This window comes from Gambusia affinis, linkage group LG08 (genome assembly GCF_019740435.1).
Source record: "Gambusia affinis linkage group LG08, SWU_Gaff_1.0, whole genome shotgun sequence".
Taxonomy (NCBI): domain Eukaryota; kingdom Metazoa; phylum Chordata; class Actinopteri; order Cyprinodontiformes; family Poeciliidae; genus Gambusia; species Gambusia affinis.
The window spans coordinates 29,469,769-29,485,974 of record NC_057875.1 but is presented as its reverse complement, the minus strand read 5'-3'; the positions used below and the strand labels follow the sequence as shown (position 1 = coordinate 29,485,974).

Below are 16,206 nucleotides of genomic sequence, written 5' to 3'. Positions count from 1 at the left end.
TTTATTTCAGCCATATAAAACAAGTTATTATACATAGACTCACTACACATAGTTAAACCTAGTGAAATATGTTTAGCCTTTACTCAATGCATGTTGAATATGGTTTCAGCACTCAGTTTATGGGAAAAACAACTAAGTGCAACTAAAACTAATGAACACACTTTCAGTGCTTCGTTGTGACTTTTTTGTGTTGCAGGAAGAGAACTTAGGGGAGATCTGCTTCTCTCTGTGTTATGTTCCAACAAGCAGCAAGCTCACCGTGGCGATCCTGGAGGCCAAAGACCTAAAGAGCATGGACCTGGGAGGAAGCTCAGGTAAAACTAAAAATATTCACCCCATAATAATTTACAATAAGTAATCTCTGCTATTGTTGACAACAGCCTTTTAAAACACTTTGTGGAACATTTTAGACTTTAACAAATCAATATCAAAGCTATCTTTCAGTCTGAGCAATCTCCCTGTGTTTTATACATTCATGCCAGGGCCGTGCAGAGACCTTTGGAGGGGCAGGGGCTCAAATTTAAAAAAGGGGCACATTAAACAAAAACACCATACAACAACATAGCAACAACCGACATTAATCAAGAATTCAATTGATCCTACTATATCATTGTCATCATGTGGGGAAACGCAAAGCAAATATAATCTATATTTTCCCCAACAGGGATAAAGTTTCTGTTTCTGCTGCTGACAATACTGAAGGTCTGAGTTGATCTGAGATTGTGGCTGTTAAACAGATCAGAGGAGAGAAAGTCTCTGGTTATGAAGTTATGAAATAAGCTAATTTGCTGCCATTTTACTAATTAAGCCCTAATAATACCTAATAATATCTATTTAACCTCTAGAACAACTTGGCTGCAGACTGATTTATAGATCCAAAAAGCTCAACGGGGTTAACTCTATATGATAATTTGATGTTAGCAACTCTGACACTTAAAATTATAAAACTGGAATATCAACGCAAAGAAAACTCAGTAGTTGCTGGTAGGGGCCATTCAGGGACCTCCAGACACTCAGGGGCCTCTAGAAATTGTAAGACAGGCCATGGATCTAAACCTGTAGCATAATTTATAGAGAATGACAAAGTTATTACATTTTATTTAATGCATTCAGCTGAGAAAAATAAATAGTACATTTAGGATTTAAACAGGAAGTTTACTTTGTAAAAGTTTAAAGATTCATCTTGATAGTTTGATTGTTGTTACCATGGCTACAATATGATGTAATCTTTGTGTTTGAATTGGGTTTGTTAAATACATCACAGCAAATAACCAATAATCAGTGATTGATTTTAAACTGGGCCAATAAACCTGGTCTCCCTCTCACAAATTCACCTTATCGATATTTAAACATGTTAGTGATGCTGAGGTTCTTAGTAGGACGGATTTCAGAGGACTGGGGGGGACTGCATGAACAGCCGCTGCAATGCGCATCTCTGGAATCTACCTGGAATCTACCTGGAATCTACCTGGAATCCCCTGGTGATCCCTGTTAGTCTGCCGATGCTTTGGAGACATTTTGATTAATTTCATTGTGGCGTGTTTGGCTTTTTGATGTGGTACTAATTACTACAATATTTTCTCTGATGTTTATTTTATGAAGTCTAAATGCTCTGGGTCGAATCTTCCTTTAAGTCTTGAGGTTCTGCAGTACCTTCTATATACAGCCACTGAAGCATTTCTGTGTTTAGGGGTGAGGCGGGTTTTATCCCGCTATTGCAAGGACAATTATGAAAATATAAATAGAAACAGCTTTTCTAATGTCAACATCAGACCTAAGTTTTTATTCACAAACCAGTATATGAAAAAATATTCTTGGCCATAATTTCATAGTTAGAGGACACAGATCTGCGCCCCTCCTCCTCACCATGGACCCGGTGTGTGAACAACATGGAGGCTCTGAGAGTCATTATTAGACTGAGGGCAGTCAGACTACTTTATTTTTACTAAATTATTATATTTAGCTAAATATTATTGCTGAGTGGCACAAACAGGCCTTCTGACATACAGATTAAAAATCCAAAATTACAAAAATTAATTTTTGAAAAAAAAAAAAAAAAAAACTCAAAAAGGGAACTAGGGCATCAAGGATAAAAGGGGCAGGGGCTCAAGCCTTCTTCGCCCCCCACCCCCCTGCACATGCCTGATTCACGCTAAGGGTTAGTGATTAATTTGTAGCTAATTAATCCAATTTTTGTGTAAGACAAGCTTGCTAATGTGTTTTTCTTCAAGCACCGTGTATTGCTCAGGGACAGGAACAATTTGCCAGCCACAACATGTGGAGAGATTTGCTGGTACCAGAAATTTTCTGATCTTTTTCCACCTGTTTGTTTTGTGTAGATCCATATGTGAAAGTACAGCTGACTTTGGACAAAAGGAAGTGGAAGAAAAGAACAACATCTATTAAAAAGAAAAGTCTGAACCCCTATTTCAATGAGTCTTTTACTTTTGATGTGTCACTGGATCAAATACAGGTGAGAATAAATAGATAGGTTCAGTAATCTCGAATATCATTGAAAGGTTCATTGATTTCAGTTCAATTCACCAAATGCTGTACATGACACGGATTAAGTACACACAGGCTGATATTTTCTAGTCTTTATTTTATTGATTATGATGACTTACTGCATACAGTTAATTACTTCTACAGTTAATGACATTTAAGCTTAGAATATTGAATCAGATCAATAAGATAACATTCTTAATGCAGAAATGTTAGGTTAATGAGAAATGTCTGATACCTGCTTAAAGGTTATGTTTAATCTGACAAACCAGCTTCACTATAAGACAGGGGTGGGCACTCCTGGTCCTGGAGGGCCGGTGTCCTGCAACTCTTAGATATCTTCCTGGTCCAACACAACTGAATCCAACACCCGAATCACCTTCAAAATACAGTCAGGGTCTCCAGAGTCCTGCTAATGACCTCATTACTTGACTCAGGTGTATTGAAGTAGAGATACATCTAAAAGTTGCAGGACACCGGCCCTCCAGGACCAGGAGTGTCCACCCCTGCTATAAGACACCCTAATTTAATGAATACCACTGTATTGGAAGACAGCCAGAAACACAAAGTTTCTTTAGCCTAAGACCCACCTGTTTAGAGTTACTTTTGAAACATCATGAATGAAACATTAATAAGCATTTAGATGTGTAACGATGGCACTTGACAGTTGTTGACTGTGTGTTCTACAACTTTGTATGTTTGTGTGTGTGTATTTTTTGTTATCCACACTATTTTTGATTAGTCCCATCTTGATTCCATAACGGTTTGAAATACTGACATTTTGGAATGCTTACAAAGCACAATCAAACATGTGAATTTGTCAATATTGCACAAAGAGTCAATATGGAATATAAAGGCCCCACTTATTTGCTGTTTCACTGCTGGTCTTGTTTTTGTCTTCAGAGGGTGAACCTGGTGATTTCAGTTTGGGACCACGATGCCATGAGCAGGAACGACAGCATGGGAAAACTTTTCCTGGGCTGCGATTCCACAGGAAATCAGCTGAGGCACTGGGCCGACATGTTGTCCAACCCGCGGCGACCGGTCGCTCAGTGGCACAACCTGCTGTCGGCTGAGCAGGTCAACGCCAGCCTGGGACTGAAAAAGAAAATCCCTGTTCCCAGCAAATTTAAAGAAAATAATTTGCTAAAAAAACATTTTAAATAGACAAGAAAGTATTTTGAAAAAAATATTTTCTGGTGTATCAGTAATGTTGATCACACTGTAGGACAGGGGTGGGCACTCCTGGACCTGGAGGGCCGGTCTTCTGCAACTTTTAGATGTTTCTCTACTTCAACACACCTGAGTCAAATCATGAGGTCATTAGCAGGACTCTGGAGAACCTGACTGCACTGAGGAGGAGATTCAGGTGTGTTGGACCAGGGAGGCATCTAAGAGTTGCAGGACACCGGCCCTCCAGGACCAGGACTGCCCACCCCTGCTGTAGGATATGTATGTAGGACTCACATTTGGGCAACAAAATTTGATCACATTTAGAATACCTCAGCAATTTTGTAATACTGTATTTTATCCATGTAAAAATATCCCTGGTTACATTCTCAGGCAAAATCTGTGCAAACCAGAGTTTGGATTTTGATTTACACAAAGAAAATCTCATTTAATAGTTCATCAGGCCAAATAATGTGTCTGAGCATGGATTTTTGTAAAATTCACCCAGATTTACAATTGAATTCACATTTTAAGCACTCATGTCTCCTGAACATTTTCACATTTTATGAAGGTACAGCCACAAACTTAAATCTATTTCATTATGGTTTTATATAACAGCATGATTGTAAAGAGAGAGCAAAATGCATTGTTTTCAATTTTATATTTTTAGCTTTTATAAATAAATATATGTAAAAAGTGTGTCATACATGTGTATACGTTGTTGAATCATGTCTCATGTCTTTAGAGTATGTCCACCATTAGTGTTTTGAAAAGAATATGGAGAAACGTCTGATGCAGATATTATGCATAGTGCTGATGCCAAACTGTTAGCTTTATATCTGTAAACAGCAGGATATCTCTCTCTAATTGTGCCTCTATGGACAGATGGAACTCAGAGGAAGCTTATTGTTGCTGATTTATGACTGAAATATTCTGTTGTTTTCAGCAATACTTATGTAACTTCAAGCTTGCCTTGCTTACTTAGAAAAAAAATGTCCAGATCAATATCATTAATGTTTCTCCCCTTTCCCGAAACAATAGCTCATCCTTATTGTTTTTTACAGTCTGCATTTGTAGAATACAATTTAAATGTGTATTTTTCATAGCGCTGAGAAATACCTCCTATACCACTTGATATTTCTGGCTGCTGCCACAGTAAATCAGGGTGTAACTCTCTTGATTATGATCAGATACATCACCATTAAGAGAAGTCAACTCCGAGTTTATTCATGTACCGGTACTCAATCTGTTGGCCCTCCTTTCTAAAATTGTAACAAATTTTTTAAATATTTTTGATAATTAAAGTATTAGGAATATTGTCACCTTCCTAAAATAATGGTCTAAGTCATTTTTTTCCAAAAGTTTTATTTTTTACCTAACTCTTTGACAATGAAGAGGTGGTAATTTTATTATTATTGTTAGTATTACTACTACTACTACTACTACTACTACTACTACTACTACTACTACTACTACTACAATAATAATAATAATAATAATTATTATTATTATTATTACTATTAGATAGTGCTGATGCCAAACTGTAATAACAGAAAATCATAGTAGTAGTAGTAGTAGTATCACTTTTGGCAAAAACATTACTTAGGCCATTATTTCAGTAAGGTAACAATATGAGAAATATTGTTTATTGCAGAGTTGGTTTTATCTTGCATAAAACTAACTTTTAAAAAATCCAAATACAAGCAACTAATAAAATAAGTGCCTCCAAGTCGTTTTTCAGGTTTTCTATATCTTCGTTGTTTTCTACGGGGTTTTTTTTCTGGCGCGTAAACACAATTTACTCAACATCCTCAAGGACGCGTGAAAAGTCAAATGTTTTTTGGTCCTGTTGACTTTCCATATTCACCAACCAGCAGCAGTTAGCTGGTACGCGTTCTGCCCTCTTTCCGCAGCTGGACCGATATAACCGCTTTGTTCCTCATGTCAGCCAGGGCTGCTGGTGAGCATGTCTTCGCTCATTTAATCCGAATTTCTCAACCGCACTAGCAGACTGACATATCTCCCAGAGAGTTACCTGTGTGTTTGGCTAGCAGCGAACCGAGCTGCTAACGGCTGAAGCGATGTTTGTGAGATGCAGCTGAAGTGCTGTTCGGCCTGGCAAAGATGACGTTCCGACCGAGCCTCGGTGATGTTCCTCTGGCCGCTGGAGGTGGAAGATGGACACCGAGGACGGGTGGACAACAGAACTAATTGCTGACGAACTTCGAAATCCGTAGATGCTTTGGTGCACGATGGGAGAATCGGTAAGAGGACTGTTCTGTGCTTTCTGAGTCGGTTCCCAGCAGCAAGGTGACCTGTCACCAACAGATGTTGGAGCTCAGAGGCTGATGCAGAGCAAGTTCATCACGATTTCCTCGACCTAAATACACAAGTTTCTGAACGAGTCGCAGCGCATGTTTTAAATGTTTTCTCCATTAATACCTATTATTATTATCATCAGAACTGTTTCAAGTTTTTCATTTTATGCTTCTGAGGACTATGATTAGCTTGCAACAAACAGCTGTGGAAGACAATTTGTAACATCATTTGAAGCCTCGCTGGACACGTTTAACTCTATAATACTCTACAATGCTAAATTCTTTAGTATGTGGATCTGGGGATGCACGGATTGCATTTTCCTTTCCGATTTCGAAAGCCTGACTTGCTGATTCCAATTTTGGCCAATTCCAATTTTTTTTTTTGTCTGAAAAGTTGCTAAATATAACATCTAAGTTACAACAGCGAAGTGACTATTGCGAGGAAATGAACTGCTTCTCATTGGTTTAATATTAGTCTCTTTAGTTTCTAAGCACACCATTTTCATTTTAATGAGTAAGGGCTAGGGTTAGCTTGTCGTCACTGGCTGACATGTATGTTTTGTGTATTGTAGGTTCTTGTACTGATCTAGCCATGAGTAGGAGTGAGCACACCAACACCAGGCATGTTCCTGTGGCCCTCACTCCCCAGCTCCCTCTCAGAGCCCATCGGCCCCTGTGTGCGTCGGTCTCCTCCGACAGCAGCGGCCGCTTCAAGGCTCTGGAGACTCAGGAGTGGAAGAACAACCTCAAAGCTCAGGTACAGACAAAAAAACAAAGCTGGTTTGGTTTAAACCTGGACAAAACAAAACAAACAAAAAAATTGTAAACAGTAAAATTGTAATTTTCATTAGGATTTTACTAATATGTCAGTCTGTTTATATGTGTATTGTTTTATTTTACAGGAATATCTAAAAAAATAGACTATTGTGAAAAGTTCAATATTTTTTGTCACTTACTTAGAAAGTAAAACTCCATATAAGTTCATCACACATAGAGTGAAATATTTCAGTCCTTTATTTCTTGCACTTAGTTGATCATAGCTCACGGATTACAGAGGAGGAGCTTTGTGTAAATGGGTGGAGCTTTGTTTGAGCGAGAATTTAGGATTGCCCAATGGTTGCCACGGGAGACAAGGATTTCCCAAACATGCGTGAAAGAACTAAAATAAAACTCCAGGTATGTTTTTGATGAAGGAATAACATTATAACATAATGTAATGCTCAGAAATGGCCACACAGGATCGTGGGCAGCAGAATGAAAGATTTTGACTGGAGGTTTATGTGTGTGTGTTCTTCCAGATGGAGCTGGCCCATAGTGCAGGAGCGGCCAGCAGCACAGGTTCCCTGGAGCGAGCCTCCATGTTCTGCGCGTTGGCATCAGCCTCTCTGTCCAGTCCTGGCCTGCCCAGCCCCCCCGTGGAGACCCTCAGCAAGAGCAAATCCTCCAGCCGCTTCTCTCTCTTCTCCCCTCCGTGGAACAGCAGCTCTGAGTCTGACTCCAACCCACCATCTCGCTCAGGCTCCAAGAAGCTGCGCAACTACAGCCGGAGAGCAGCCACGGGGCCGGCAGGGGCCCGTGCCTCCGATGTGCTTGAGCCCAAACGGAGCGGCCCCGAACACTTCCAGTACTCTGAGCCAGTCATTTCCAAAGTGACGGACTACATCTACGTGGGCAACCTGAACGCGGCGTACAATGGCCGCACGCTGTGTCGCAACAACATTGACAGCATCATCGACATGAGCAGCGCGCCCGGAGAGCCGGCCCCCTCCCTCAGCCTCATCCCCTGCACCTGCTCCCGCAGGTCCCGGCACAGCTGGTCCCGCCTCAAGGTGGACATGGGGGACATGCCGGACACGCTGGACGAGCGGCCGGCTCTACAGCACTGCTGCTTTGAGGACATCAACGAGTGCATAAACGCATCCACGGAAAAGAGGAAGCGCGTGCTGGTTCACTGCCGGGACGGGTTCTCTCTAGCGCCTATGTGCATCATCCAGTACCTGATGGTGAAGCAGAACATGAGGCTAATTGCTGCTTATGAGCTGCTGAGAGCCAAGTACCCAGTCAACATCAAGGAGTGTCACCAGAACGTTCTAGTGAGTCTGGAGCGAGCCCTGTGGCCCAGTGGAGAGGTGGACCCTGAGTGCTTCAAACAGGCTCTGTCCCGCAAGCTGGCCTGGACATGATGGCTTCCTTCACCCCCCCGTCTGCCTGGCTGCTCCTTCTGTTGCTTTCTTTCTTGGGTTGGTAAATGTTCCACTGAAAAGACTACAGGCAGCTCTACTTGTCCTTCTAGATATTACTGCACTTTCTTTTAATTTATTTGGTGAAGAGAAATCATTTCCACGTGTTTCTTTATCAAATATTTAAATGCATCTGGTAACAACAACTTTGAATGCAAATGCTGAACATTTTGCTCTACCCCTAGTGTTTCGCCAATTTGTTTGCATCCGACTTACTTTCAAAGTCTACGTGACCCATCAAAATTGCTCTAGTCGTTGTTTTTCATTGTCAGCCTATCTTGTCTGATGTATCAGACGCGCTTCATGCGTCAAGCACTTCACATCGTGTTGCACTAGACGCTTGAAACATGACACGACGGGTCATCGACGCGCCTCCACATAGACTTAGAATGTAAACCAGACACGCCTGACGCTCAAAACACGTTTGGTGTGAACGAACCATTACAGTCAATATAAAATAATTAATAAAGAAACTGAAAGTGACAAAAACAGTATGTTGACAGTATGTCAAACATGTAAATACAATCCTTCTTTCAGATGGTTCAGAAAGTGCAGTTAAGAATTATAAATTCAGGTTTTCCACCAGAAAACTTACTAAATCTGGTGGTAGGAGTGCTACGGCACTACTGTATTTTTTAGTGAAAATTGTTTAAAGTTGACAGAAAATCTGAAAATATCACAAGGTCACATTGTGTTATTGGAATCCATTATTAATACCTAAACAGCAGCTACAAAATCTTAAAAAGGCAAACATGAAAAAACCCTACTGTAAATAAACAAACAACACTTAGCCTGTTGGCGGGTCAGTAAAACCTAGTGGCCCGGCAGGCTGATCGTACATTGAGGAAAACCCTGAAATATGACGTAAAATAGAGCATGATGTTGCTCAGGGCATAAAGCATAGAACTACATTGAGTAGATCTGCCCTCATGGTTCGAGCACATTGTGACTTCTAGAGTCTTTTTTTAACCATCGTAACTGATACAGACATTGACATCGGACCGGTGCATCTCTAATTATGACTTTGTTTTTCACCCTTTCTGTTCAGGACTAGCATCCACAGCTGCTTGGCTCCATGGTGTTTTATCTGTAGTCGTACAGTGGATTTATGTTCCTGTTTCTGTTCTACATCATGCTAATGTTCTGTTTTTCTATGTCAGGGTAAAATCTTTCAGTGAGCTAACTCAGGAGACTGTTGATGTCAAAGCAATGCGGCATTTACGTTGTTCTTTAGCGACATAGACGCCTCAGAATACAGGTTTGGACACTGATCTTGGCTGAATTGTGTTGATAACCGGAAGTGGAGTCATACGTTCACAGAGCAAAACTAAGGTTATGCAGATGTGGAATTCATTTCAGACATTTATCTGAGATATTTCAGATGTAGTCATCATGCCAGTAGTTGACCTGTTAGTTATTTACTGTCTGGTTCTGGCGATGTGAATCAGTGGTTCCCAACCGTTTTTGCGTCAGTCTTGGTAAAACCTTTAGCTTGAAGTGGCTAGTCTTGATAACTTTAGTTAAAAACTTAAAGCTGAGATTGCTATGAATGATGCTCAGCAGAAAGAAATTTGACATTTCCATAATTTTTTTGGACTCTTCTTATTTCCAACATAAGTAACATCTTTTATGGTCTAGTTGCAGGCAAATGTATCTTTTTTTTCTTTCATTTGAATTATTCTCCCTAATACAAATTGTATAAAGAATTTAATTAGTACCAAAAACACCTAAAACAAAAACTGCATTCCTGATGGCATTTACAGCATTCCTGATAGCCATGTAATTGTGTTAGACATTGATTTGTCCAGGGACAGATTGCGTTCAGACTGCCTAACTGATTCAGGTGTTCAAGGCCACCTGACAGTGTTTCCAAAGAAACCGTTCCTTCTGCGTCTTAACCCCTGTCCACACAGGATCAGATCACTCGAAACACACGTCAGCGCCAGGTGGCAACAAGGCTGAAAATTAAGTTTTAGGTGGTAGAATGAAACAACAAATTTTATTCTAAACTGCAGTCATCAATTTCACAGAAGAGCTCTGGATTCAATACATTTGAAAGAGACTCAGCTTTTTATAAACTGTGTGATTATGAGAGCTCAATGCTACGCCTCCACAAGATGCCGCCCCGGGCTGTTCCTCAAATCAGAAACCGCCACTGCCCATTCCAACTTTTGTTTTCATGTTATGCATGGTATGAAATCTTACAGTAGTTGCATTTCCATAGAGCATGCAATTGAGCAATTTCACTTTTTTATTAAATAATGGAATCACGATAATTTTGAAAATACTCTCAATTTTATCTTTTTTTTTTGGCTGTATCAAAATTGGTTTATTTCACAAAACTGCAACAGAAGCATGTTTTTTGAGCAACAACCACTGGTGCAAACCACAAAGATGATGACAGGAAGTAGTTGAGGATGATGGCAGAGCATGGTTTTTAATAACTTATCACGTGAACAAACTTATTCACATGTGATTCTAATTGTGCTTCTTATGTAATGGAAACAACATAATTACAAAATTGTAATTTACAACATTGAGAAAATTTTGCACACATTTGTAAATGAAACACAGCTAGCTTGAATCTCACATTAGCTCACAAACTGAAATCTCACTCCAAGATACTTCAGGTTCAGTGTGTGAAGAGTGAGACAGAATTTATGACCCAGTCAGTCACATTTCACCAACTGGTCGACTACTGTGAGGCCACATGAGTGATGATCCTGTTTGGAAGTCAGCTGTTCTTCCTGATATCTATGAGTTTGGATTTCATTGGACTTTGAGTTGCTTCCAAACCTAGCTTTAAATATTCCACATGTTGCATCTCATTGAACATGTTTTCTTTGCTGGGCCTGTCTTTGTCTCCTGAAGGAAGATGTGTGGTCTGACCCATTCTCTGTGTGTCACAGTACCAGTTCATGTGCAGCCACTTCTTTTCTCCATGTTCCACAGCGTTGTTTGGTTTTGCTTTGTCTGTGCTGATAACTATTTTCTATTGTTTAATTTTTACTTTTCAGCTGCATTTAAATCTATACCAATATTCCCAACTGCCGTATTAGTTGGGAATAATACTAATACGTATAATAGTGTTATTGCCTTAACACTAACCAGGTTAAGGCAATGAATCAGCAATCTAGACTTGCTTTTGTTTGGTCACTTCCTTTAATGGTAAAAATAAGTTCTGCCCATTTAAATGCTCTAGTTTTTTAAAATGTTTTTCCTGTATTTATTTTTAATGGGATGCACCTTTCCACAAATGTTTTTGAGTGTATCTTTAACAGAGGGTGAGATGATGATCATATAAACTTTGGTCTATGTTTTTGACCTCTTACGATTAGAATACGATAGTTTTAGAACCTGTTCAACACAGTGCCACCTGTACTTTAAACCTTACAACTTGAAAGCAGATGCACTAACTAAATCACGGACAGTGTGGTTCTTATTTTTGTCTCCTACGTAGGTTTGAATTTTTAAAAAAAAATCATATTTTGGCACCAGTAGATCTACTAAGCCTGACAGTCAAAACACAAATCAAAATCTGCATTTCCACTGTTGTAAAAATCTAGTCTAGTTTTAGTAAAATGAAATTTACTCTTCAATATATGAAGTAATGGTGTTTAAAAAGAGACCAATCAACTGGAATATCAAACACAAAATAACAGCAAATCAACATAAGAACACATAGTTCCATTTTAGACTAAATGTTAGCGTCCCTACAGGCCTTATGCCAAACTGCAAACTGGACTCAACATTTGCAGACAATGTATTGAAACGATGTTTTCAAAGTTTAAAATTCAGGACTGATGCTTTGAACTAGGAGTGGACCATATGGACTAGAAAATTATCGCAATATTTTTTGGGACTATTGTGATAAGAAAAAAGAGTGAGAAAAATATTAATTGCCTCGTTTTTATGGCTCTGAATGCATGGAACAGCCTTCAAAGCAGCACAAACATGGATCTTGGAAAACATTCCCCTTTGAAATGGGCTACTTCTTAATCACATTTACCTACATAAGTGTGATTAAGATTAAACTGCATGTAGTAACTGGATCAAATCAATTTTCCGATATTATTAGAAAGTATCAGATTGGAACAAACAGTGGAGAAAATAATAAAAATAACCTTTCTGATAATTTTTTTTTTACAATAAACAATAAAATAAATCCCATCCTTTCTTTAAACTTCATAACTGTATCTCTGCTCTCTACTGCATTTCTTTGTCTTCACAATAATGTTTGTGCTCTAAAATTCTCTTAACATTGGAGAATTTGGAAAGTGTTGCACCTCCTGCAGCTTTTATATCAGCTTAACTTTATATTAGACAGACTTTTTTTGTTCACTCAGGTGCCATCGTTCTCACATCGTTTGGAGTTTTTTTATTAAACAGTTTTTAATATTTATTATCCGCTTGAAAAGCTATTTGCAGCAGAAAAATGCTGCTGGGTCCCATAAAAATCAATACTTGTCATTATTCGATGTTTCATAGCAATAAGTGGCTACACACCATCTATTTGGCATCTTCTAGGTTAGATCTTTTTTTAAATCAAAAATGGTGTATACCACATGCACAAAAATTGGGCTTCAGGTAGTTTGGACCCATATGATGTCCCTGTTCATATATGAAACTATCTCTGTTCAATAGAGAGCCATGGCTGCAGCAGCTGTTTTTTGTTGACAAAAAGTGCTTTTATAATCGCTCCAAAAATAGTGGAAAGGCTGGTAGTTTATATGTTTTTCAGACTTTGAATATTTATTGGTGTTCTGGCTCCAAACTGTAAGGATTTGTGTCATTTTAAGGTAGCCATGTATAACACTGGTTACAAAAAAGTATTTTTTGGAAGTTGTTCGTGTTTTTTTCAACAGGACTTTTGTGCAACGCTGATTCTAAAAATTCCATCCATTTTATTCAATCAGGTTTTTCTAATTTTATTTAGAGAAATCTGATCTTCTGACTAGGTTGATAACATTTAATATTTCTGTTCCAAAGAAGATTTTAGGAGAAAAATGTGTTTTCTAAAAGAGCGTATAAATGTCAGACTTACACCATAACAGGGAACCGGATCATAACGGCTACATGAAGGTATGATATTTTGTACTTTGATTTCGCTTGAATCCTAGTACTTTGTATTTACTATATTTGGTCCCTATCAGACAGCGTCTCTCTTTAAGCACATCGTTATGTGAAGGGTGCGGTTGTAGTGGAAGTATGGTGCCTTCGTTCAGCGTCGTTTTGTATGCCCTGTGGTGACATTTTGCACAATTTGAATGAATTTAACCTCTTGACATCTTGTTCAGAAACAATGTCTATTTTTGGATGTTTTATTTGGATGGAAGGTGTGCATGTGACACTTGAGTGACGTGATTTTTGCTGTTCTCTTTGGTGGTTGTGAAAGCCTGGTAAAGGAGCAGATGTTGAAGTGCTCCTGCAAAGTGCTCTAAAAAAACAAACAGTGTTTTGGTGTCTTCTTGTTGTAAATGATGCACATTAGTCCAATTCTCTCAGGTGATTTCTTATCGGTCCACAATGTTTTTAATGAATTTGATGTTGTAAAATGTGAAGCAATGCATTTCTCATCTTACTTTAGTTAATGTTAATTTCTATTGTTAAAACATTAAAATGCTGTTGTACACCTTGGTGGACTTTTTTGTTGTTGTTGAAGTCAGGCAATTTTAAAGTCCAATATAAAATTGGGCTTAGTTTTTTAACATGTTAAAAGATTTCTTTTTTTATTCTTACTGTGAAAATCCTCAGTGGGTATGGAAAAAATTTGGTCTCAATTCTTTTTCTGGTGGCCCAGTTGTTAACGTCTCCTTAGTGTCTTCCCAGCTGCTGCAGCCTCACTTTCCATGGCCTCTGCCTCTGGATGTCCCTATCCCATTAACATGAACCACCGCTCATTTTCTTCTTTCATGCGTTGCTGATAAACCTCTGCGTAATTTTTGTAGTTGGACTAATGAACCTTCAAGACATGAGCAGTCATTTTTTAGAACCATGAAGTTTTCTTTTTGAAGTGGGGAGAAGTGGGTCAGGCATAAATTTCCAGTGGGAAGCTTACTAGAAAATGAATTTCCAGAAATGGTTATTTAATGATTCCAATATGATTGACATTATGAAGCCACAAATTGCATTATCAGCCATTATTTTTGCTCTGTTTTGAGAAAGGTGAGTAATCTTTGTTTGCATTTTGGTCACATCTTGAAGAAGCGCAGGCAGGATCAGTGTGACCCCAGTTGGACCTCATGGGGTCTAAGTGATCCCATCTCTTTAGACAAGGGACGGTCAAACAATAAAGCAGACTTTTATTGAATGTAAACACCAATACATGTTTTAACTTGACCAAACATGTATTGGTCAAGCTAATGTGTTGTTAGGGTAAATATGATCTAGATATAGATATGGTTTCAGATGTAAAACATTCAGTACTGCATGATGATGGAAGAGGATTCTGGGAAGCTTGAGTTCCGGTGCCTCTGTCTGTCCTTGAAGACTCAAAGAGCTTCTGTCATTTAAATCTGTTACGCCCACACAGCGTTTCTCCTGACTGCAGTAACATCTGGAAAAATAGTAATTTAAAGACGAAAATGAAATGAATAAATTAAACATTTGCATGTAAAGTCAACGTGAGAGAAAGCCCTGTAGTCTTTTGTAATCAACAAACATCTCAACTTTAGAGAACTTGATGTGTCAGTTTGTGACATTCTTTCTGTCTGGACTCTCTGATTCTTGCCTCTGTTTTTAGACATGCCTCCCTTTCAGAGCTGTTTCCATCAGTAGAGAATGTGTCAGCTGTTTGCTGTTGATCTCTCAATGTGGTCGGTGGTGGGTGGGCGTGTTTGAGGGGCATTTATGTGATAGGGATCCTTGAATTCTTACTCCAAATCATATGGACAAATTCTGCCTGAGTTCTGCTTCCATCATGTTTCCTCTTCCTATGGAAGCATTACTTCCTGGGAACCGATGCTTTCCTGAAATGGTCTCACACTCAGAAGGATTTCTACAGTCATCTGTTTTGGTAAACATTAAAATGTCTGTGGTGACTGATTTCTATAAACGCAATGTGTACTTATTGAAATTAATTTTATGATTATTTGATCATTCAGGGGTTTAAAGCAAATCAACACCAGGATATCAGAATTAGTAACTCAGACATGCTGCACCTTCAGAACCTCTGTTATGTTATTGGTCAAGCTACAATATGTAAACTAAATGGGATTTTTGATCTTCACAGCTGTTATGTTTTTGTGTTATCAGCTGGCTGATAAAGAAGGCTGGTTTTGTTCTGGTTCTGTTCTGGTTTATTTTGGTTCTGTTCAGGTTTAGTTCTGGCTCGTTTATGGTTTTGTTCTGGTTTGGTTCTGTAGGGGAATATAATTATATTAATAGTTAGAAGTTATGTTATTTGGTTGTTTTGCACTAAAATATGTTTTAACCTAAAAGAAATGTATTGTGTCAAATAGACTGGGTCAATCTGACCTAGAAGTCAGGAAGGAATTCAGATTTGGAGAGATGTGGAATAGCAATCACTAAAGGGAGGAAATACTTTTTATGGAGTTGTTATTTTGCGTAGGAAATCTGGTGCCATTGAGGGTCAATCTAACCTAAGCTCCCAACTTTACCTTGCGTGCAAAGCCCAGAATTGGACTGGAAGAATGTCTGGGAAGTAAGCTGTTTAGACAAATAAAAATAATAATTGGCTTATTTTGCACTTCTGAAACGGAGCAGATGTTAAAGTCAAGAGGTCTGAATATTTCCAAGGAACTTCCAATACACATCCAGTGTGAGTCGGAGCCAGATGAGCTACGCAAATGGAGGAGAGCAACACCATTGGTCAAGGCTTCCCAATACACACCAGTACAGCTGGGACGCTACAAAAAACTGATGTCAGAAGTAGAAGTCAAGAGATTTTGGATTATTGTAACGATGTGTATGTGATGCTGTGTATCCGCAGATGTGCATTAAATCTCTTCTCGTTT

General features: G+C 38.9%; 2 protein-coding genes across 7 annotated transcripts in view; both read left to right on the top strand.

Moving 5' to 3' along the window:
• syt8 (synaptotagmin VIII) overlaps positions 1-4,987 on the top strand; it is a 13,889-nt gene extending 8,902 nt beyond the window's left edge. For 5 of the 6 annotated variants that reach the window (XM_044125714.1, XM_044125719.1, XM_044125717.1 and 2 more), the window contains 3 exons: positions 197-314; positions 2,340-2,473; positions 3,406-3,932. In XM_044125714.1, coding sequence (XP_043981649.1) covers positions 197-314; positions 2,340-2,473; positions 3,406-3,669 — 516 coding nt within the window. In that variant the 3' untranslated portion in view covers positions 3,670-3,932. The other variant, XR_006371395.1, reaches the window with a different exon arrangement.
• Positions 4,988-5,475: 488 nt separating this feature from the next.
• Positions 5,476-12,383, top strand: LOC122836060. Its single transcript, XM_044125713.1, has 4 exons — positions 5,476-5,632; positions 5,727-5,936; positions 6,563-6,747; positions 7,289-12,383. Exons 3-4 carry the CDS (start codon positions 6,583-6,585, stop codon positions 8,171-8,173), a joined length of 1,050 nt encoding a protein of 349 aa, XP_043981648.1. The 5' UTR covers positions 5,476-5,632; positions 5,727-5,936; positions 6,563-6,582; the 3' UTR covers positions 8,174-12,383.
• The last annotated feature ends 3,823 nt before the right edge of the window (positions 12,384-16,206 follow it).

What these genes read in the sequence shown, in the direction of transcription:
- LOC122836060 (XM_044125713.1), top strand. Translation starts at nt 6,583, where the DNA reads ATGAGTAGGAGTGAGCACACCAACACCAGGCATGTTCCTGTGGCCCTC. An exon ending in AGAACAACCTCAAAGCTCAG is followed by an intron (nt 6,748 to 7,288) that starts GTACAGACAAAA and finishes GTGTTCTTCCAG; the next exon opens with ATGGAGCTGGCCCATAGTGC.